General features: G+C 38.6%; 1 protein-coding gene across 9 annotated transcripts in view; it reads left to right on the top strand.

Moving 5' to 3' along the window:
• LOC115224791 (rho guanine nucleotide exchange factor 26) overlaps positions 1–22,744 on the top strand; it is a 122,255-nt gene that overhangs the window by 53,340 nt on the left and 46,171 nt on the right. For 2 of the 9 annotated variants that reach the window (XM_036513819.1, XM_036513813.1), the window contains exons 1-2: positions 7,616–7,638; positions 16,050–16,116. In XM_036513819.1, the coding sequence (XP_036369712.1) occupies positions 7,625–7,638; positions 16,050–16,116 (81 nt within the window). In that variant the 5' untranslated portion in view covers positions 7,616–7,624. Of the gene's footprint in view, positions 1–7,153; positions 7,287–7,615; positions 7,639–8,021; positions 8,344–16,046; positions 16,117–19,039; positions 19,326–22,744 lie in introns of those variants that run through there. The other 7 variants (XM_036513814.1, XM_029795710.2, XM_036513816.1 and 4 more) reach the window with 6 other exon arrangements.

Here is a 22,744-nt window from a genome sequence, read left to right as displayed (position 1 = left end):
AGGCCAGTCGGATCTGGGAGTGTTTCTACAGCTGGATGCCCTTCCTAACGCCAACCACTCCGAGAGTGTAGTGGGTGATTTTATGTGCCACCGACACAGGTGCCAGACGAGGCTGGCAGACGGCCACGCTCGGATGGTGTTTTTTATGTGCCACCGACACAGGTGCCAGACGAGGCTGGCAAACGACCACGATCGGATGGTGTTTGTTACGTGCCCACAGCACAGAGGCCAGTCGATGCGGTACTGGCTACGGCCATGTTCGGATGGTTTTCTTATGTGATAATTTTGTGTGTTTCTTAAATGGCTTACAAACACCTTCCACGCTGCAATTGTTTAAAATAACATACATTCACTTCAATTTGATGGCCCTTAGAAAACTATAGGATGTTGCTCAAACACCCAGCTTTGAGTGCACTGTTTCCTGCAGCAGAAACAGCTGTAAGCTAATGAAGTTGATTATGTGATTCCTGTTTCCTTGTCATTCATTAATTTCATATTACACTTTGCACTGACCTAACACATAACTCTAAAACGTGCATATTGAATTCCCAACACCTTATCGTTAGTATCATTATGCTTAAGTAAATTCATGATCTCTCTCTCTCTCTCTCTATATATATATATATATATATATATATATATATACACACACACTTGTATAAAGCAGATGTTCCATTGTTAACTGCATGTAGCACATTTATCTGTAGCTGTGTGTGTGTGATACTATTTATATCTCTATAAGTATTGATTTAGATATGTTTGGCTGTCTGCAAGCATAGATATGTTATGTATGTACATGTTAAGGTTACATAAATATTTATATGAAAGTATTTGTGTGTATGTGTTGCATATCTGCAAACCTGTGCACACACACAGACACATAATTCGAAGCTGGTGATTCACTCTGTGGCTTGTCACTGTCTTTCTTGCTCCATTTCCTCCTATTTATAATATTTTTAATGTTTGATGTGACATAAGCACAAAGAGAAGAACTTGGTTTCAGCTCCCAGAATTAGAAGAGAAAGGCAAGCGAAATTATTTGTTTTTAATGGGTTGGTGGTCTGTTGTTGTTGTTGTTGTCATCAGCGGTGGTGGCCAGCTGTCTCTGAAGTTAGGAACATGCTCATCACTCGTACAGAACAGTAAAGAACACATACTGCAAGGAGCAAGTCACACTGGTTTTACGAAGAAGGGTTCTTCTGGTGGGAAAGCAGTGTGTGTTGAGCATCTTCATGTATTCAGGGCCACTTTAACCCTTTGGCATTCAAATTACTCTGTCGAATGTTCTCTGCTTATTTATTCTTCCTTGTTTTGAATTAATCCTGGCATTATGTCATAACTTCAAGATTTTGATGATATGAATGTTTTTAGAATAACATTGTAGAGATTGTGTGAGATGCCAGACATGGCCAGTCTGGATATAAAACAGGGAGAATATTTGGACCAGCTATGTCTGGTTTAAATATTAAAGGGTTAAATATTGCTGAAGGAAAATGGGTCACTCAGGTCCCTTTTTTGGTCTGGCTAGAAACAAGAATGATCATCTCCACATTCGGTTTGTACAGAGATGATTGACTGGAGGCCTCTCAGGACAGGAATGGCCAGAGCATGGAGACATTCAAGGAAGAATTTAAGAAGCACATTTAAGAAATTTAATCTAAAATTAACCATTAGTGCTTAGAATCCTCAATAAAATTAACCATTAGTGCTTAGAATCCTCAATAAAATTAACCATTAGTGCTTAGAATCCTCAATAAAATTAACCATTAGTGCTTAGAATCCTCAATAAAATTAACCATTAGTGCTTAGAATCCTCAATAAAATTAACCATTAGTGCTTAGAATCCTCAATAAAATTAACCATTAGTGCTTAGAATCCTCAATAAAATTAACCATTAGTGCTTAGAATCCTCAATAAAATTAACCATTAGTGCTTAGAATCCTCAATAAAATTAACCATTAGTGCTTAGAATCCTCAATAAAATTAACCATTAGTGCTTAGAATCCTCAATAAAATTAACCATTAGTGCTTAGAATCCTCAATAAAATTAACCATTAGTGCTTAGAATCCTCAATAAAATTAACCATTAGTGCTTAGAATCCTCAATAAAATTAACCATTAGTGCTTAGAATCCTCAATAAAATTAACCATTAGTGCTTAGAATCCTCAATAAAATTAACCATTAGTGCTTAGAATCCTCAATAAAATTAACCATTAGTGCTTAGAATCCTCAATAAAATTAACCATTAGTGCTTAGAATCCTCAATAAAATTAACCATTAGTGCTTAGAATCCTCAATAAAATTAACCATTAGTGCTTAGAATCCTCAATATTTGAGCAAACATATTCTGCCAAGGTTGACTTTGCCTTTCATCCTTTTCAGGGTTGATAAAATAATTATCAGCAGAAGTCAATGTAGTCGACTCATGCCCACCTCCCCTGAGCATGCTGGCATTGTACCAAAATTTGAAACCAATATTTTAGCAAGCTTAGGCCTTGCACCTCTGGTGGAAGGAAGCATTTAAAATAATATATTAGTTTTGATTCAGGAGAGTTAATGAAGACAAATCTTATAACAATAACAACATGGAGTAGGAATGTAGCGAGTCTGTCCCTTTACATGGATATATTCATTGGAACCCTACCCCTAATAATGTAGTAATAAGAAATGGCTAAAACAAAACATAAGAAACAGTCTATGTAGGACATTCCCCACAAAGCAGTTGAATTAAGATTCCACACTGCAATATGTCAAACAAAAAGGCTGAGATTTTGTCAGCCTGTAGGCATTTAAAATATTCTCTTGACAAAGTTCTGACTGCAGCCTAGCAACTGTCCCCATCTTTCCTCACACAGCTCATTCGCCATAGGTACCTAATTTCTTTGTACATCAGTCATTCTACCCCTCCCACCTCTCTCTCTAATACATATAGCAATACACTGCTTACTTGCCTGCTACCAACTCACCCATACCAATACCCCCCACTTTCCCCAGTGCCTTATAACAAACTGGTTGTTCTTGTCAACAAAGATCCCCATCACTTAACATTAATAACATTCCTGTCCCACTTTTTACATTTCACTCTATGATCAAAGCCAACCAATTGCAATCATTCAACAGGCCCCTGCCATTATATCTGTAAACATTTGTTTTTCTTGCCCCTCACCTAGGCTAACTCTCTCCCCCAAATAAATTCTTTGTGTAACTTCTGTGACCTGGTCCAGCAGTTTGCTCTCTCTTCCGCATCTCCTTTACTCTTGTAGCAGATGGCTATGATGCTGCTACACAAGTCATTGGGTATGCTGTCTTCTTGTACTAACTAATATGGTGACTGGGCCATATTTCACTCTACCAGATACTTTAAGCATCTCAGGAGTAATTCATGAGGGACCTGGGACCTACCCTGTCTTCATATCCTTAATTGCTTTCTCTACCATTCTGCTTTGTCTCCTTGACAGGTTCACATTTGGAGTGCAATTTTTCTCCCAGGCATTCTCCCAACTTTAGTCACTTTTCACGGTAGCCGATTCTATGCTTGTTTCTTTGCAGAATCACTGAGTGCAAGTGCACTGCCATCTGTCCTTGCCCACTCCTTACAACATTTCCATTCATTCTGATACACTGCCTTACAATCCAGAATACCTCACCCACCCCCACAACTCATTTTCATACAACATCGGTAGACTTCATACTTTTCTACTTCTCCCTCTCCCTCACCTTCCAACCACCTCCCCTACTTCTCTGCTGCACTTGTCTTTACAGTCTTTCCAAGACCTCTCTCTTGACTTCTGTGGCTGAGTCCACTTCACTGTTCCAACACCATGTCACCTTCAGTCCGGCTAAAATCCCCCCCTCTCTCTCTAATTATATATATATACTTACATCTTTTATCGTTAGCTTCTTTCAGTCATTAGACTGTGGCCATACTGGGGCACTGCCTTGAAGAAAAGTTGTCCAACGAATCGTGAACTCTAATGTCTTGAGAACAGCCTGTTGTTGTAGTTATCCAGAGATAATCCCACTGTATAATTTGTGGACTCCTTACACCTTCAAAAGTTGGACTTTTCAATCCCTGAAAGGTCACGTTTTGAAAAACCAACTCTGGATTCTTATATGCAAACAGCCCCAGCAGCAGCGCCAATGAGGCACTGTTGTTCTTTATGTCCAAAGGTTCGGTCATCTTGTGCTGAACTGGAAATCCACTTTGGCTGATTAAACGAGGGTGGAGCTATTGTGGTTGTGATTCGTCACCTGAGTATTGCTAAGGAGCCATCTGAGGGCCCATGATAGAGATGTTATTAAGACTGTTATAGGTATATGTGTGCAGTGAAGAATTAGTTATGCTCTGATTAGATTTAATGACCTCACACCCACACACACTCTTATATATGGGAAGTTGTGTGGTTCTGAGTTCAGTCCCACTGTGTGGCACCGTGGACAAGTGTTTTCTTCTCTCGCCTGCATTGACCAATGGTTCAAAAGTGAATTTCCTCGATGGCATCTGTACGAAGCCTGCCGTGCACACACATGCGTGTGTCTTCTTGTCTTGACGTTGCCCGACAGTTGTAAATGAGCATCACTGTCATACAAGCGGTGTCATTTGTTTCTGTAAAAGCATGTCTGATCATGGAAAAATATTGGTTTCATATTTTAGCACAAGGCCAGCAGTTTCGGGGAAGGGGTAAAGTTGATTACATCAACCCCACCGTGCTCGACAGGGTCTTATTTTATCCACCCTCAAAAGGATGAAAGGCAAAGTTGACCTTGGTAGCATTTGAACTCACAAGCAGTGAAGACAAACAAAACACTGCTAATGATTCTGCTAGCTTTCTACTTCACTGTGGAGACAGACGAGGGTTGATGGCAGGAAGAGCATCCAGCTGTAAAAAAATGTTTCACTGTGAAACAGAACCTCTGTTATGTGTTTGTCTAACCCAGGGTTTCTTCACCAATTTTTAACTATGGCCCCTTTGATTACTATCTTATTCTGGTGGAACCCTGTAGCCATCTGATGTTTAAAAATTAGTTTTCTAGAAATGTCTTTCAAAGTTGCTATTTTGTTTTTCACGCATTAACTTGTGTAGGTTGAACTATGTAAAATGTTAGAGGCAAAAAACTAAAAAAAAAACAAAAAAAAACCAAGCTGTTTCTTGCAATACATATCAATACATATGTCTAAAGCAATATTTTTTTCAGGGGCCCTTAAAAGACTATTATGGATCTGCAATTTGCTATTTTGCTCTGCCCCCCCCCCCACCCACCCTCGATCCTGGTAGAGAACCACTGGTCTAACCCATGCAGGTGTGGAAAAGGAAAAGTTGAAATGATGATGGTTATGATGATGTATATGTTTGTGTGTGTGTTTTGTGCTTCTTTAAAAATTGTTGCACTTGAAGCAAATAATCTTTTCATTTCCTTTACCAATGAATTGTCGTCTGTGCTTTTGAAACTGTGTGGGATAAAAGAAGTCTTCATTGGAAAATGGATAAGGCTTGCGAAGAAGAATGGCATCCAGGTATAAAACAATGGCCTTAATAAATACATCTGTTTAACCCATGGCAAAACAGGTGTGAAAACAAAGGATCAATGTTACTACCTGTTCTGCTTCCTTCTGGAACAAAAGCAATCCCCAGTCACGTGCACTTTTAACGGGGATTTAATGCAAACGAACAGAGTGACACGACTGCGCTTGACTGTCACAGGTGACATTTGCTCCATACACACTCACACGCTGCACAAATACCTATATATATATATATATATATATATATATATATATATATATACGCACACATGCATGTACACATACATATACCTACGTATATAATATTCACGCACACACATATACATACCTACACACACATGTATTTCAGACATTATATTTTGTATGTTAATTTGAAATACGTTTAACCTGTAACAGCTCTGATATCCTAAACCAGTCACACATGTAGGAATGTATACACATACACGCATGTATGTAAATACACATGTCTGTGAATGTATATAGAAATAGGTGTGTATACATACATACGCATAAATGTATCTATGCATGTCAGAACTATGAATGTATGCATGTGTGTATTTATATAGAAACTTACACAGTGTGTCTATATATACATATACATACATACATACATACATACACATACATATGTATACATACATGCACACACACACACACACACACACACACACACACACACACACATACACACACAGCCGCACACCCTGTTCCTCTCTCTGCAGCTGATTCCTTTGCCAAGTTGTTCTTTTCTTTCATCAATAAGGAATGAATCAGTTTTTCTTTCCCTTTCCTCTTCCTCCTCCTCCTCCTTTCCTTTCCTCCTCCTCCTCCCACTCCCCTCCTAATCCACTTGGCAATGGTTTCCAGCTTCTGTCAAAGTCTGAATCATTTTTACCCCCCCCCCCGTTCACTGCATGGCAAAGGAGGAGATAATAATCGATAGTAGTGTATAGGCGGTGGCGGAGGTGGTGGTAGCAGTTACTGTGGTGGTTGTTATTGATGTGGTCTCAGTCTTTGTTACTCAGCCCTAACCCGACAGACATTCCGTCCGTGCCCATCCTGCCTTTTTCTACATTGTTTAACATAGGGTTCTGTATGGATGGTGTACACGGAATAGGGGTTGTGGTTTAGCCCTGGGTCAGTCCTTTGAGTCAAACCATGACCACTCCATCAGACATAGTGCTACCAGTTTTTAGGGAGATTTTGCTTCTCTTTCTTGCAGGTCAAGCGACAATATTGAGGTTCCCTTGTTTCTTTCATATGTTGTTGTTGTTCAGTACTGATATGATGAATGACATTCCAGCTGTGACCATCCTGTTTATATATATATATATAGGACTAGATAATCTAATGTGCCTTCCTTTGTTGAAAGAGTGTGGAACTTGGCTGCTATTTCTAGTAGATTAAGTGATTACATGGAAGTTCTTATAGCACCATTTTTGATGATGATGATGTGCAACTATGAGAATGGGTGACACCTGGGGTGGGAGTGGGGTTTGTAGTAGTAGCAGCAGCAGTAGCAGTAGTAGTAGTAGTAGCACTGCTGCTGCTGCTGCTGCGAGACTTGATGTGTAGCAACAGTAGCATGGCTGGTGTAGTGGCATAGATGAAGATGATGATGATGATGGGGGTGGTGGGGGTTGGTGGGGGGGGGGGTGAGTTTCTTTCTTTCTTTTTCCCAGTCTGTTGAAAGAGATTCCGAGACGAAGATGAAGGTTGTCTGTCAATAGTTTGCATTGGTAGTCGTCGGAAACCAGACCGGTTGGTGTTGATGCTGTTGTTGTTGTTGTTGTTGTTGTAATTGTTGTTGGTTGTGATGATGTTGATGATGATGATAATGATGGTGGTGGTGATGTTGTTGTTACTGTTATGATGATGGTTAGTGATGTGAGGGAGACTGATCCCTGTTTGGTTGCTGATGGTAGGAAGGAAGACTGTCCACAGTAGTAATAGTGGTGGTGGTGGTCATGTAGTTGAAAGGTTCTTGTAGGAATAGTATGGCAATGATGATGATGATGATGATGATGCGGTGCTGGTTTTGGTCATGGCCAAAGGTAGCAGTAGTAGCAGTAGTAACAGCAACCAGTGCAAAGTGGTGGATGGTGATGGAATGATTAGACACCAGTCATTCATTGAGATAGAGTAAAAGATAAGCCATTGTTGTTGTTGTTATTATTGTTATTATTATTATTATTATTTTAAATGTAGTAGCAGAGCAGTTGCTAAGGTAATGTTAACCATTTGTCAGGTGGGTGAATATGGGGTGGGGTACAGGGGGTAAGAAGGGACTGGGGAGCAGTGGTGGGGAAATAAAGATTTGGAAAAGAGAAAAGGAAATGAAGGGAAAGACAAAAGAAAGAATTTTCCAAAAGCAGTCATTAGTTTCAGTAAATGAGGGGGAGAGAGGGAGAGATAGAAAGACAGAGAGAGAAGAGAGAGTGAGAGATGGATAGATAGAGAGAGAGAAGAGGATAACAGTTGCCAATTAGACAGTTTGGCAATATGTGTGTGTGTGTGTGTCTATAGAGAAATAGTTAAGAGGGAGAGAAAGGCCGTAATAGAAGGAGAGAAGTAGGAATTGGTGACAATTACATAGTTTGGCTTTATATATATATGTGTGTATATGTGTGTGTAGAAATAGCGAGAGAGAGAGAGAGATGCAGATAGTAAGAGAGGTAGTCAGTGTACAGTGAGAGAGAGAGAGAGAGAGAGAGAGCGAGAAAGAGAGGAGGTAAGATGTGATGCAGTGATAGGGGAAGAAGAGTGCCAAGCTAATTTAGTAATTTTAGTATCACCTGAAATGTAAGCTCCAGGCCAGGTAAGTGGAAACTACAGCTCAATTTTCTTGTCTCTGTTGAAGCTAAATACCTGCACTTAAGCCATTGTTAATATCACAGGGAAATGCATGAGGGACACAGCATCCAGCACATTTAAAGGGAAACACAGGATTTCTGTTCCTTGTTAAATGTAGAAAAAGGGAGCAACTGGTTTATCTACAGGTGAGCTTTGTTTCTGAGCAAATCTATGATCTGTGACATTCCAGGCATGACCAACCTGTCTATCTATTGTGTTTCTGTCTAAATTCCACTTTTCTCTTTAGACATAGTAAAGTGTGGTTGAAGGAAGATATAGCTGCTATTTCTAGCAAGGGTTAAGCGATTTCCGAGAAGAAGCTGCTTTGCTTGTTCGTGTACAAGAAGGTTGTCTAGGATTTGTTATATGCACCCCCCCCCCGGTCATTGCTGTCAGTCACAGTGAAGAAAATGACTCCTTATGTGTGTCAGACGAGGGGGGGTGCGAGGGCATTCACATACGCACACACAGCAAAATATATCATCCTTGAAATAACGATATTGATACAATGCCGGGAACACAAAGAGAAACAATGTTGTTATTATTATTATTATTATCGACAATTGTAAACTCCTCCATTTATCTATATACACGTGTAAGTGTGTATACAGCCTTAAGATATATATATATATATATATATATATATATATATTGCATGTTTGTATTTATGAAAGTATGTTTACAGATTTGTGCATAAAAGAGGTGTTCCAGCCATGACCAACCCAGCTTTATTCACTCAAAAATGGCATCTGACTCATATTTCACTGTCCAACATGTGTCCTTCCCATTTTAGGAATATAGTGTCTTAATTAACGCAGATTTCATCTTTCTTTCTAACGGTTGTAGTGACTGTGTTCTTAGCCGACTCTGCTATATATATATGTAATATGCTATGTATGTATAAATATATGTATAAATGCATGCGTATGTGTGTGTGTGTGTGTGTGTATATCAACATTTTCCCATGCCGCTACAGATCAGGTGCAAAGTATTTAGGCATAGTTCTTGAAGCTAGTTGGCCTTTCTATCACATGGGTGTATGCATGTGTGTGTATGTGTGTATACATATGTATGTATATATATATATGTGTGTGTGTGTATGTATATATATATATATACATACATACACACACAATAAAAGTCTATGCATAATAAACATTTTTTCACTAAGCCCCCCTCCCTCTTTTCTTTTTTACAATATATAATTAAAGGTTTATTAATTTCCTGATTATATCATTATTATTTTTGTTATTATAGTTGTTGTTTGTATTATTATTATTATGCATCAGTATGTATTTTCTATGAGGTGCAATGCCAAAAAGCTAATCTATTTCGTAGCAGTCGACCGTCTTGCCATGTAGCAGTTGTGCAACCCTGCTGCGTGTTTAACGTCACGTTACAACATTTGTTCACATAATTTAGACACAAAAATCGAAATGCGTAATAACGATAGACTTTTACACTGCATATATGTATGTATGTGTCTATGCATGTGGATATTGTATGTATATGTGTGTGTATGTGTAAACGTGCCTGTGTATTTATATATATATAATCTCAATCAATGCATTCGTGAACATATATATGTATATTTGTGCATGTATGTATATAAGTGTGTGCATTTCTGTGTGTATACGCACACATATATGCATGATTGTAGGTATGACTACGTATCTCTAGATATACATACAAATATTTTTGCCTATTTATCATATATTTTATTTATATATATATATGTAGGTCCCGGGTTGATTCGGGGTTAACCACAGTAAATAAGGTACTCAATACATAGCAGAGTAAAATTAATTTATTATATAGAAGGAGCTTCTACAGGACTAGAACTGTTTCATTCAAGAGAAATCTTCACAAGCTTCCTGAAGATTTCTCTTGAATGAAACAGTTCTAGTCCTGTAGAAGCTCCTTCTATATAATAAATATATATATATATATATATATATATATATATATATCTGTGTCTTTCACCCTCCTCTACTGAGCTCCCCCCAGTGCCATAGGTTTTTCTCTTCATGCACTACACCCCTCCCCCCCACACTACACCCCTCTCCCCCACTTCCACAGCCTACAAGACCACATTATCTCTCCCTCAGCCTCCCTCATCTACTCATAAAGCCACTGCCCCCTCGTCCCTCCACCTTCCCCAAAAGCATGCATCATCAGTCATTTCCCCACCCCTTACCCACTATTCACTATTGCCACCCTTTTGCCCTACCCAGGCTTTACAGTTATTGCCTACCCCCCTCTCCTTGCCCATTCCCCCTATCTCTCACTCTCCCAGTCACTTCAGCAAACCCCCCACTCACCCCCTTCCTCATTCCTCTGTCCCCACCCTCTTCGACCTACTCCTATATCTTGAGAGGTCACCCAGATGCCCCATCACTACTGTTTATCTCTGTACAGCTCCACCTGGATCATTCTCCAGTTTCTTCTAGATGTGAGGAGCCATGCAGATTTTCTACTGCAAAAAACCTGCTCTGCCCTCTTCTCTCACACTTCTCAGTCTCCTAGCATCAAATTGCCCCCACCACCACCATGCTTTACACATGCTTTTACACATGCTTTACTTAGGGTCCATGTAGTGTCATGGGCAAAAATTTCTAACTTCTTGCCTAGTGCGAGCCCAGAGCAATATCATATCTTCTCCACTATTTCAGTATTATGTGTCAAAAGTGAAACAATAACATCTCTCTATTGTAATGTCAGATATTTTCACTTTAATACTGTAACTATTTAAGTGAAACTACTATCTCACATTTATACAGGCATACATACATATATATATGTATACATCTGCACAAATGTGTGTGTGTGTATATATATATATATATATATATATATATATATATATATAATATATATATATATATATATATATATGTATAGATGTGTATATATAGATATGGATGTATATGTATACATGTATATGTAGATGTATATATATAGATATACACATATACATGCATACATATATATACACCCATACACACACACACACACACACACACTTATACATAGTTGCAGGTGTGGCTGTGTGGTAAGAAACTTGGTTCCAAAACACATGGTCCTGGGTTCAGTCCTACTGTGTGGTGACTTGGTATGTGTCTTCTGCTATAGCCTCAGACCAACCAAAGCCTTGTCAGTGGATTTTGTAGACAGAAACTGAAAGAAATCAATCGTATATATGTATGTATGTATATATGTAAGTGTATGTGTCTCTTTGTCCCTGTTTTTCCTTCATCACTGCTTCACAACTGCTGTTCGTTTATTTACATCCCCAGAACTTACTGGTTTGATAAGAAGAAACTGATAGAATAAGTACCAGGCTTATCAAAATAAAAAAAAGCACTAGGCAGTGTCTCATATTTTTGTTTGCCCACTCAGTTGTATCTATCTTTGTATGTGTGTGTGTATAATACACACATACATACATGTATGTATATGTGCATATTCATATCTATTATATAAAAATGGAGCAAAATTACTGAATGGATCCTTATTATATTTGGAACTTAGATTCAATGCATAAGGACGGGTATAATGCAGTATGTTTGGTTTGAATTTGAGATGGCTTAAAAGAGGCAGAACCCCTATGAAAATTCATAATTTTCGATGTTGCTGAAATTTTAACCATGGGTAATGGGCACACACCAAGAAGTATTCTCAAAGTTTCCACTTCTCATGAGGATTCTAAGACCCACTAATGGGGGCCTTAACGCCCAAATTTTAGTCATTTTTTATTATTAAAAACTAGGTCAAAAGTACTGAATGGATCTTTATGAAATTTGGAAATTATATTCTCTGCATAAGGGCCATAACCCCCATGAAAATTCATTTATTTTTGCTGTTGATGAAATTTTAACCATAGATATTAGACACAAATGAAGTAATATTTATAAAATTTCATCTTCTTACGAGTTAGAAAGACCCCTTCATGGGGACTTAACACCCACAATTTAGTCATTTTATCTAAGCAAAGATGAATACAGTTGTGCTCTTGGAAGCTGTAGGGTTACCTGAGCATAAAAGATAAGTGTTATTTGTAATTCAATGGTACAACAGTGTAAGAGTTTGCTTTGAGATATACTTAGATTGTGACTTCTGCAGTGTGGTACATAAATTGTCAAGTAAATGAGAGGCATCTTTGCCTCCACTGATTCAGTTGCAAAGTGCTGAGTAAAGTTATTTGGTTGCAGACCTCCTTTCAGTCTTTTATTATCACTGGGTCACACATAGTCCCCAGTTGGTAACATTGATTTCAAGGCCTTCCCAGATGAGTGACTGGTTATTCAAAGACATTTATAGATTGTAAATTTATTCTGTCCAGTTACGTATCAGTATAGTGGTCATTTGCAAACTCCAGAGGTGACACTTTCATTTCCCCTTAGCCCTCACTTCACACAGTTGTTAATGTTTGAGTTGGGTCATGCCCTTCCAATTGCTATAGATCCGTAATGCATCTTACGGCTGTGCCTGTCACCTGGATGGTGAGGAATCCTACATTGGGAGTGGTAACGACTAGGGTAGGGTAGCTGACTGCTTATTGTGATCATTCGTCTTTTGGTTTCTTGTAGCTTTGCTCTCTTTTACAAGCCTAGTGAACATATATTTCCTATTTCAAAGAAATTCAAACAATAGATATAAGACCCAAGTTAAAAAGATTCTCAATAATTCAACTTCTCTGGTTGACATGAAGACACCCACCCCCAATAGGGGCCTTAACTCCCACATTTTAGACCTCCATGACCTCCATTTTTCAGGAGCAAAATCTTTTTAACAGGTTCCATAAGACTGGAATTTTGGAATCTGCACATAAAGATCAGCAGTATGGGATACATGTATCATGATTAGAATTTTTTTAGGGTATGTAAAGAGGGAGAGAACCCTCATCTGATGAGATTCGAAACTTAGGTATTCTAGTTCATTAGAGAAAATATAACAGAAAACTCTAATTCTTCAATTGCATGTAACATGGACAACACCAGGTATCTCTGCTAGTGTGTATATATATATATATATATATATATATATATATAATATATATATATATATATATATATATATATATATATATATATATAAATAAAGAAGCATTGGTTATAGAACATTAAATTTGGGTCAACAACTTTACATACAACACCACCCCACTAACATTTAATCATGTATAAAAAAACACCATGGTCTACAAACACATAAAAAAATAATACGTATACATAAAATCACAGAATGTAAAAAAATATATATTCTAATAAAATACAAATAGAACAGCTTATAAAAAGTAAAATATAATGACTAAAAATTCAAAACTATCAAAACGCCTAATGGACAATATAAAATGATAAAAATAAAAATAAAATAGGTGTCCACTGACTAAAAAGATTTTATCAGACAATTAAAATACTTTTTTAAAATTATTTTAAAAAATGAAAAAATAAATTTGAAAAAGTCTTTTACTTCCCTCACACAAATACGTCCAAGTTCATAATAAACAGATATCACCAGTCAAATTCAACATTCACATCTATCTCTGGCCATTTAGAAAGAAAGAAAGAAAGAAAGAAAAAATGAACAAGCAAAGCAAAAACTTGTGGTATCACTTTAGAGTATGTAATTTATAAATCGAACATAATTGCAGAGTTTTTAGAGTAAATAAGGGATTCAGAAATAAAGCATAAAATCCCTTACAGTTTTAGTGGGAGTTTTAGTGGTAAACCTATCCAAACACTTTTCAGAGGACCACCTCTACCGATAACAATTGTATTGTAACACGGAGCCTGGGATGAATTGCAAAGCTAGCAATGTGGTTGGCCAGATAAAACGCATTGAAAGCAACTGTAGGAACCCTACCTTAATCTGTACAGGTGAAAGCACCTGTAGTTCAGTTGGAAGAACAGAGGTGCGCAGGTGTGTGTGTGTGTTTCTGTACATGTGTGAGATTCATGGATAGGATGGCACTTAAGTACCATGGTCAGTGTGGTTGACCATTCACACTTATCAGCATGTGTGGGTAGAAGAATGTGCACACACACACACACACACACAAAGATGTACGCGTGATGATGATGTTTATAGTTTTGATGTAACTTGAGTTGTTAATTTGTGAGTAATAAACCACTTATGTTGGACATACAACAATAAACTGTTCTATTTTTTTAATGGGTTTTCAAAATTTCACGTTTAAAAAGTATATCTACGTGTGTGTGTGTGTGTGCATGCACACTTTTACAAGCAGCACTCATTTCATGTTTATAATTATTACAAAAGCATTGTAGTTGTCAATAAAACCACTTCAGAGTAAACAGCAAACATTGTGTTGACTCGATTGATGTCTTGTTTTTCCAGGCCACCATTTCATAAATTACTTTCAACTTTGAACTCTTCTGTCATTCTTTCTCTCAAATTCCATAGAATTATCGACCTACTTCAACCATTTCTTCACTATTCTCTCTCTCTCTCTCTCTTTTTTTTTTTTAACCCTAATGGAATCCCTTTGCCAGTGTATTTAGATTGTTTTCAGAAATAATCCAAGCAGTCGAGATTTGGTGAACTGTTTAGCCTTTCAATGGCTGAGCTGGTATTTGCATCATAATTTCTTGATTGCAGAAACTACCTGAAAATGGCTATGGTTGATAAGCAATCGCAAGTGGAACCCTTCTGTAGCTGAAGACTAGTTGAGTTCTCACTGCCTCACTTAGGCAAAGGGCACAGGATAAGGCACATAACGCTTGTGACCCTGAAATATTTGTTGACGATACGGAAGGGTTTCCAACATTGCAATGGATTTAAGAGAGCTTGCAAAACCTCTGAGGAGCTCTGGCCCTTTTGGGGCAAAGCAGCTCTGATATTTATTTCACATATCTTCTGTAAAATTATGGACAGTTTTAATTAAAATTAAAATATTTTGAAAATTGTTGTAATTGTTGTTTGACACACAAAGAACAAGTGAAGATGTCAGGTGAGGATTGGCATTAAAGAGGTCAACTGAATTCTTAACCTCCACCGATATCTCCCTTGCATCGTTAATAAACCATCAACCACCTGAATCTGTTACTTCTGTCTAACATCACAAAGATTATCCCCTCTTGGCTTAATCCTTTTAGCATTTGAACCAGACCCCGTTTCCAACCAAAATATCCTGTTTTACATTTAAACTGGTCTGATCTGGCCCCTCTCACCAACCCTACAATATCATTCTAAAAGTGAACAGTTACCTCATCAAGATGTCATAGCTGCAGGATAATGCGTTTAACAGATTAATAGAATAGAATAGAATCTATTCTATTAAAGCCAATAGACTCTACTTCTACTGCTGCTGCCACTACTACTACTGGTGGTGGTGGTGGTGGTGGTTGTGCTGCTGATGATGATGAAGAAAAGGGGTTTTTTGCTGCTATTTTTATCAGATAGTCTAACTACATCGAGCTTTCTCTTCACGGCACTGTTGAGTTGGTGCAAAGTTTAAAGGCAAAAACAGCAGGAATCCAAGAAATTAAAATGCAGGTGCCATGTATATTGGTAGATTCTTGAAAAACAAGAGGAGCAATGTTTTTCCCAAGGAACTACCAACATCCAGTGGCAGCCGTTCTAGCAGCAGACCGACTCAAAAGCGAATTGTGATGATCTCTTGTAATAACATTTCCTCTTTCTTCTTTCCAGCCGCACCCGTAAAGAACCACAGATGAATGGGCAAAATTCTGCAAATTCCAAAACCAGCAGTGCTTTGGTAAGTCCTGTTTCTCTGCTGCCTTTGTTGCCATTTTCAAATGTCATCTCAGCTGCATTGATCAATATGTCATGCCTATTCTTTAGCGATGCAGTCCTTTATTGACATTCAGGTTCAAACATTTCCAGCAGCAATCAAAGTGTCTGCAAAGGCCACAGACACAATCCTTTCCTCCAAACCAAACCAATAATAATAATAATAATAAAAGAGATTCCAAACCATTTCTTTACATCATTCTTCCAGAATATGCTTTGCCTTTGTTTTGAACTCTCAGCCTCCCCGTTTCTGTTGTATTTGTTCTAATTAAAAGATGTCTTTCGATTCATCCACAGAATTTTCATTTTACTGGAATTATTTCAAATATATTTTCTGTGAATCTTAGGAATTTTTACTTTCTTTTTATTTATATTTATTGTTGTTGCCAAATACCCTAAATACCTCTCAAATGATCTGATCTGAATCATTTCCAATGGATTATTGGTTAATCCAAGATAAGCTAAGATTACTGCCATATCTCATTTGCAATGGCTTCCTGATACTCTCACATTAAAATACAGTTCCTTCTTACAAAGTTTAACTTCAGTAGAGAAAATAATAATAATAATCCTTTCTACTGGGAGGGGACCAGTCGATTACATCGACTCCAGTGTTTTACTGGGGATTAATTTATCAACCCTGAAAGGATGAAAGGCAAAGTCAGCCTCTGTGGAGTTTGAACCGCTAAGTTTGACCATCCAGCTAACGATTCTGTCAGCTCACCACCTTAACATTAATGTCAATGGCAGGGTGTACTGAGGCTTGCCAGCATGGGGCGGGGCTATAGGGCAACCACCCTCATAGTCCCAGACATGCCACACACCTCTGATTAACATAACATAATTGTTCTGGAGTTAACTACACTGCTGTGTGTCCACACTGGGATCAGAACCATTGTCCTGTAGACTGGCCAACTAACACTTTACCATCTCAGCCACCACAAGTATCACTTCCCAACTGTTATTGTAAAGTAGGGACCCTGAAACCACATACCTTGTTATTGCTGTAGAGGTGCAGATTGAGCATATCTGTAGTTATGTGTGTTCCAACCATGACCATCTTGTCTTTTGTTCTTCTTCATAGTGTATCTAGGACTACATCACACAACACATCCTTCCTTTTTTTAAATATGGAATGGGGTATTATTTGAAGGGTGGAGGCACATGGCCTAGTAGTTAGAACTGAGGACTCACGGTCATGGGTTCACAGGTTCACATCTCAGACCAGGTGATGTGTGTGTTTATGAGTGAAACAATCTCCACGCTGCTCAGGCAGAAGATAATGGCAAACTTCTGCTGACTCTTTCACCACAACTTTCTCTCACTCTTTCCTCCTGCATCTAACAGCTTACCAACAATGGACTGGCGTCCTGTCCAGGTGGGGAACCTATATGCCAATGAAACCGGGAAACCGGCCCTTATGAGCCAGGCATGGCTCAAGGAGGAAGGAACATGACCTGAATGAGACTTGAGTGATGTTTTTAGCAGGTCAAGAAACCACATAGAGGCTTTAGATGTTTGTATGGAGGTGGGGGGGGGGGGCTGTAACCATCTACAAAGCATAAAGAACAAAAAAGAACTGGCTGTTAACTTGTGGTGGTGTCTGCAGTAGTGGTCATGGTGGTGTGACAATCCCAGCACCAACTTAACCTAAGTGTGGTCACACTAACAACTGGCTGTTTGGTATTTAGAGCATTCACTGTTAGACACACAGACACACACTACACACTACACACACTAACATACATAAGACAGACATACATACACTCACACACTACACACACTGACACTTACACACATACTCACACACGCATACTACACACACTTACACCCATACTCACTAACACACACACACACACAGGTGTCTGGGATCTGGTGTTCTGCTTATGTCATTATCAATTCTTATCCAGTCTCTGCTTTTCCAATGTATGTTGGAAAGGCATGATCGTCACAACATCCCATTCTTTCAAAAATATACAGCCATTATTCCTGCATAACAAAAACCACGAACAATAATGAGTTCTCATTAAGTAAATGACTGGTATTTTATTGACTCTGAATAGAAACCCAAAGATTTGAATGACGAAGGATAAAAGGACATAAGGAAATACCACAAGGCATTTACTGAGGTTCCTTATCTCTAATAATCATCATCATCATCATCATTTAACATCCGCTTTCCATGCTGGAATGGGTTGGATGATTTGACTGAGGACTGGCGAACCAGATGGATGCACCAGGCTCCTATCTTGATCTGACAGGGGAAGGGACTAAGTCAATTACATTGACCCCCATTGATCAACTGGTACTTGTTTTATTGACCCCCAAAAGGATGAAAAGCAAAGTTGACCTTGGTGGGATTAGATCTCAAAATGTAAAGACAGACAAAATGCCACTGAGTATTTTGCCGACCATTGAGCCTGATGATGATGATGATGGTGGTGGTGGTGGTGGTTTGTAATTTGGGTCCAAGCCAGTAATTTTAAGGGACAAATCCATAGATGCCTGGTATATTAACTGGGCAATTTGAACTCCCAACATAAGGTACCAAAAGAAGAAATAGAGCCAAGTGTGGTGCTCTACCAAGTCACAAATACAGTTTTGGGGCAAAGAGTAGCTGAGGTGTTTTGTGCTGATAAGAGAGGAGGAGGAGGAGGGGGAGTGTAATTGAAGCTAGAACATTGTCATCATTCTTGGCATTGTTGCTGATTTGTGGTCCAACCCATTATCTAGTGGGGGTGGTCAGGAGTGAAATTGATATACCCACATTTATTCAGAAGTGCGGTGACTCTGCCTGGACTTTCTGCTGAGAGAAGAAAGTGACAAAGGAGCCACAGTTTGTGCTTTGTCCTTGTTGTTGTTGTTTAGTTCCAACCGTGGCCATCATATCATACATTCAACACTACATTACTCAGTGTGATGTAAGGGATATTTGGCTGTTATTTCTGGTGTTATCAATTAGAGGAGACCTTATTAAAAGCAAAGGCCAGATGAAACTGAGCAATGGATGAAATCCACTACATCATCACAAGGACAAGCTAATGAACTTCTGCTTAATTTCTGTTTGCCTAATTTCACTGAAGCTAAAGTAGATACTTGGCTGGTGATTGAACCGAAGACCAGAGGATTGTGAGGTGCATTTTTTAACCACCTGTCTGCAGCATGTACCAAAATGTGAGTTCATTCATATTTCTTCAGGCCTTCACCTCAACACAACACTGGCTCAGGGTGTATATAATTTAGATGTGTCCCTAGGGTAGTAGTAATGCAGATAGATAAACACAGACAGGCAGACATATCTACATTCACTTTTTAACTACGACTGCTCTGAAGTGTGTTTCTCTTTGGTCTCATGAATTACTCACTGATTACACAAATATACTTACATGCAACATGAAAAATACAAAATATTAAGAAAAGAGTTCTCATCTTTTTACGCTCCATGTAAATATGTGTGTGTTTCTAATACAGTTGTTCCCAACCTTTTCACTACCAAGGACCCCATTTATTTAAATAAGTTTTCCCACAGACGCACAAGTTCAAATTCTGCCGAGGTTGATTTTGCCTTTCATCCTTTCGGGGTCGATAAATTAAGTACCAGTTACCCACTAGGGCCGATACAATCGACTTAATCCATTTTTCTGTCCTTGTTAGTCCTCTGTGTTTAGCCCCTTGTGGGTAGTAAAGAAATAGATATTCTTTTCCTTGTGTGTGTGTGTGTGTCTATATATATGGAAATTTTGAATTTAGTTCACAGACCCCCCCCCCCCAGCACTATCTTTGTGAACCACAGGTTGGGAATCAGTTCTAATACATGTGGCTGTGTGCATCTATACAGGGATGTAAACATACCAAGAGAAAGAAAGCCATGTTTGCATCTATAAAATTGACCAGATCATACCCCAGTATTTACTGGTATTGTGTATTTTGTCAACCCCATGAAAATGAAAAGATGAAGTATATCCCTCTAGGATTTGAACTAGGAATAGAGCTAATTCCCTCATAGCAGGCTGGGGTGAAGTTAAAGTTCAGCTGACTTTGACCGTTTCAGTTGGTGGCATGGAAGGATTTCAACCAAATATAAAGAAAATTAATTACACAGGCACAAACTTAGTAGTGACCTCTCTTAATTTACAGTTGACCATCAGTTAATTGTAGTTTAGTTGTCCAGCTACTTTCTCCACTCGGCAGTGGCTAAAATTAAACAGACAAAACCATGTTTTATTCTCTCTGACCAACAGAAATATTAAGGAGACTGACCCAAGGAAATGAATAGGTTGATAGGCATGAGGGGGCGGTGAGGTGTTGTGTAGAGGTCAGAGTAGTGAGGGGGGGTCTCAATGGGAGAGGGGAGTAGATGCAAGGACAAGCAACCACAGTAATTAAGACTGGCCTCACCAACTGAGTCATTCAACCATAGCAGATTAGCCTCCCCCCCTTCTTTCTCTCTGCCTCTCATTCTTTCATCCTCCTTGTCTTTATTCTCTCCTCTCACTCTTTCTCTCTTCTCCCTCTCTTTCTCTTTTGCCAGTCTCCTATTTCATGTTTTTCCTGCCATGTGAATGTGTGTGTGTGTCAATGTTTGTTTTATACACACACACACACACACACACAAGAAGGAAAGAAAGAAAGAAAAAAGCATTGACTTTGTGTGCAGAATATAAGTTCAAAGAAAAGTTTGTTTTTTTTCCCTGCACAACCTGAGAAAGCATTTGGCAAAAGTTTGATTTATTTTTAAAATTCTTTTACTTGATTCAGTCATTGGATTGTGGCCATGCTGGGGCACTGCCTGAAAGGGTTTTGTCACTCTTTTTGCTGAAACACTCAGTTATGGAAGCCTAAACAAACAAACACACACACGCACACACTTTTTGTCTGCCAGATTTGGTCAGAAGGCCATGCAGTGGGATTGAACCTGAAGCCACAAGGCTGTAAAGCAAACTTCTTTTTTTACCTTCTCTCTTTTACTTGTTTCCATCATTAAACTTTGGCCATGCTGGAGCACTACCAAGAAGAATTTTTAGTTCACTTAAACTGCCCCAGTCCTTTTTTTTGTATTTTTCAGTCTGGTATTTATTCTATCAGTCTCTTTAACTGAACTGCTAAGTTACAGGGACATAAACATACCAACACTGGTTGTCAAGCAGTGGTGGTGGGGGGACAAATACAAACAGAAAGAAACAGACACACATACACTCTCTTTCCACACACATACACACCTGGGCTTCTTTCAGTTTCCACCTAGCACTACCAAATCCACTCAAGGCATTGGTCAGCCCGAGGCTATAGTAGAAGACACTTGCCCAAGGTGCCACACAGGGGGACTGAACCCAGAACCATGTGATGGAGAAGCAAACTTTTTAGCACGGTGAGGTAATTGCAAAGGAATCAACTTTTAATTCATTTTTAATTTTAATTAGTAAGGAGATAATTCCTTCATTCTCTGTGGAATTATTTTCTGGCTTGTTTAATTGGAACAGAGCCAAAACTAAGATTTATCTTTAAGGATTAAAGGAAATAATTTCAGATTTCTTCAAAGGTTACTGCAAGCTGTTTTAAGATGTGTAACTGTTCTGACAGTCAGAGGGAATAGTTCTGTGTCTCACTGGAATGCGAAGGGACCTTGTCGACAACACTCCATGTTTATAGTAAATGTTATGTTCCTAATTACTAAAATTTCAAATAAAATGGAAAAGTGGAATCCCCTCTCTGGACCTAAACAGTACAGATGTTGACAATACTGTCTTTTGAAGTTGTTTGAGGGGAGCTCTGTATAGTTCCTCTGAATGCCATCTAGTGGAGTGGATGTAGTTCAATATACCATACCTTTTGAAAGGGAGTGTCCTTCACAGTGGACATCAATAATTGCAGTTGTCACAACATCGAAATCTCTGAACCACAAGAGAGTGCATGATGAATTCAAAATGGTGTAAATAATCATACGTTATATTTGATAGAGTAATCTGTATTAAAGGGTTAAAGAAATGTGACTGGTATTTCTAACAGAGTGAGCAACCCTTACAGACGACCTCTACTTGCATGTAAGTGCCTCTGTGTGTGTGTGTGTGTGTGTGTGTGTGTGTGTGTGTGGCTGTAAATGATGGAAATGATGAGTGGGAGTTAAGATGAAAGAAACTGAAAGAATGAGAGCTGGCTGTTGACAGATTGAAATAAAGAAAAATGTCTGTGTGAACGTGTGTGTGTATATGTGTGTGTGTGTGTGTGTGTGGTGTGGCTGTAAATGATGGAAATGATGAGTGGGAGTTAAGATGAAAGAAACTGAAAGAATGAGAGCTGGCTGTTGACAGATTGAAATAAAGAAAAATGTCTGTGTGAACGTGTGTGTGTATATGTGTGTGTGTGTGTGTGTGTAACTATACACACACACACATGTCAGAAAAGCTTGAATGTGTGAAGAGTTGTTGCTGTTGTTTGTTTTTAAATATATTTAAAGAAAATTGATGTATTAATAGTTTTAAGCCTGTTTGTGTGTTGTCATGGTTACCATCACTTCAGTTCAGTATTGTCTTGGCTGCAGTCTCTACCACTACAGTGTAATATAGTGTAGATGTTAAAGTACACACCTCCATAGC

This window comes from Octopus sinensis, linkage group LG26 (genome assembly GCF_006345805.1).
Source record: "Octopus sinensis linkage group LG26, ASM634580v1, whole genome shotgun sequence".
In the NCBI taxonomy this organism is placed as follows: Eukaryota; Metazoa; Mollusca; class Cephalopoda; order Octopoda; family Octopodidae; genus Octopus; species Octopus sinensis.
This window is presented reverse-complemented; position numbering and strand designations above follow the sequence as displayed.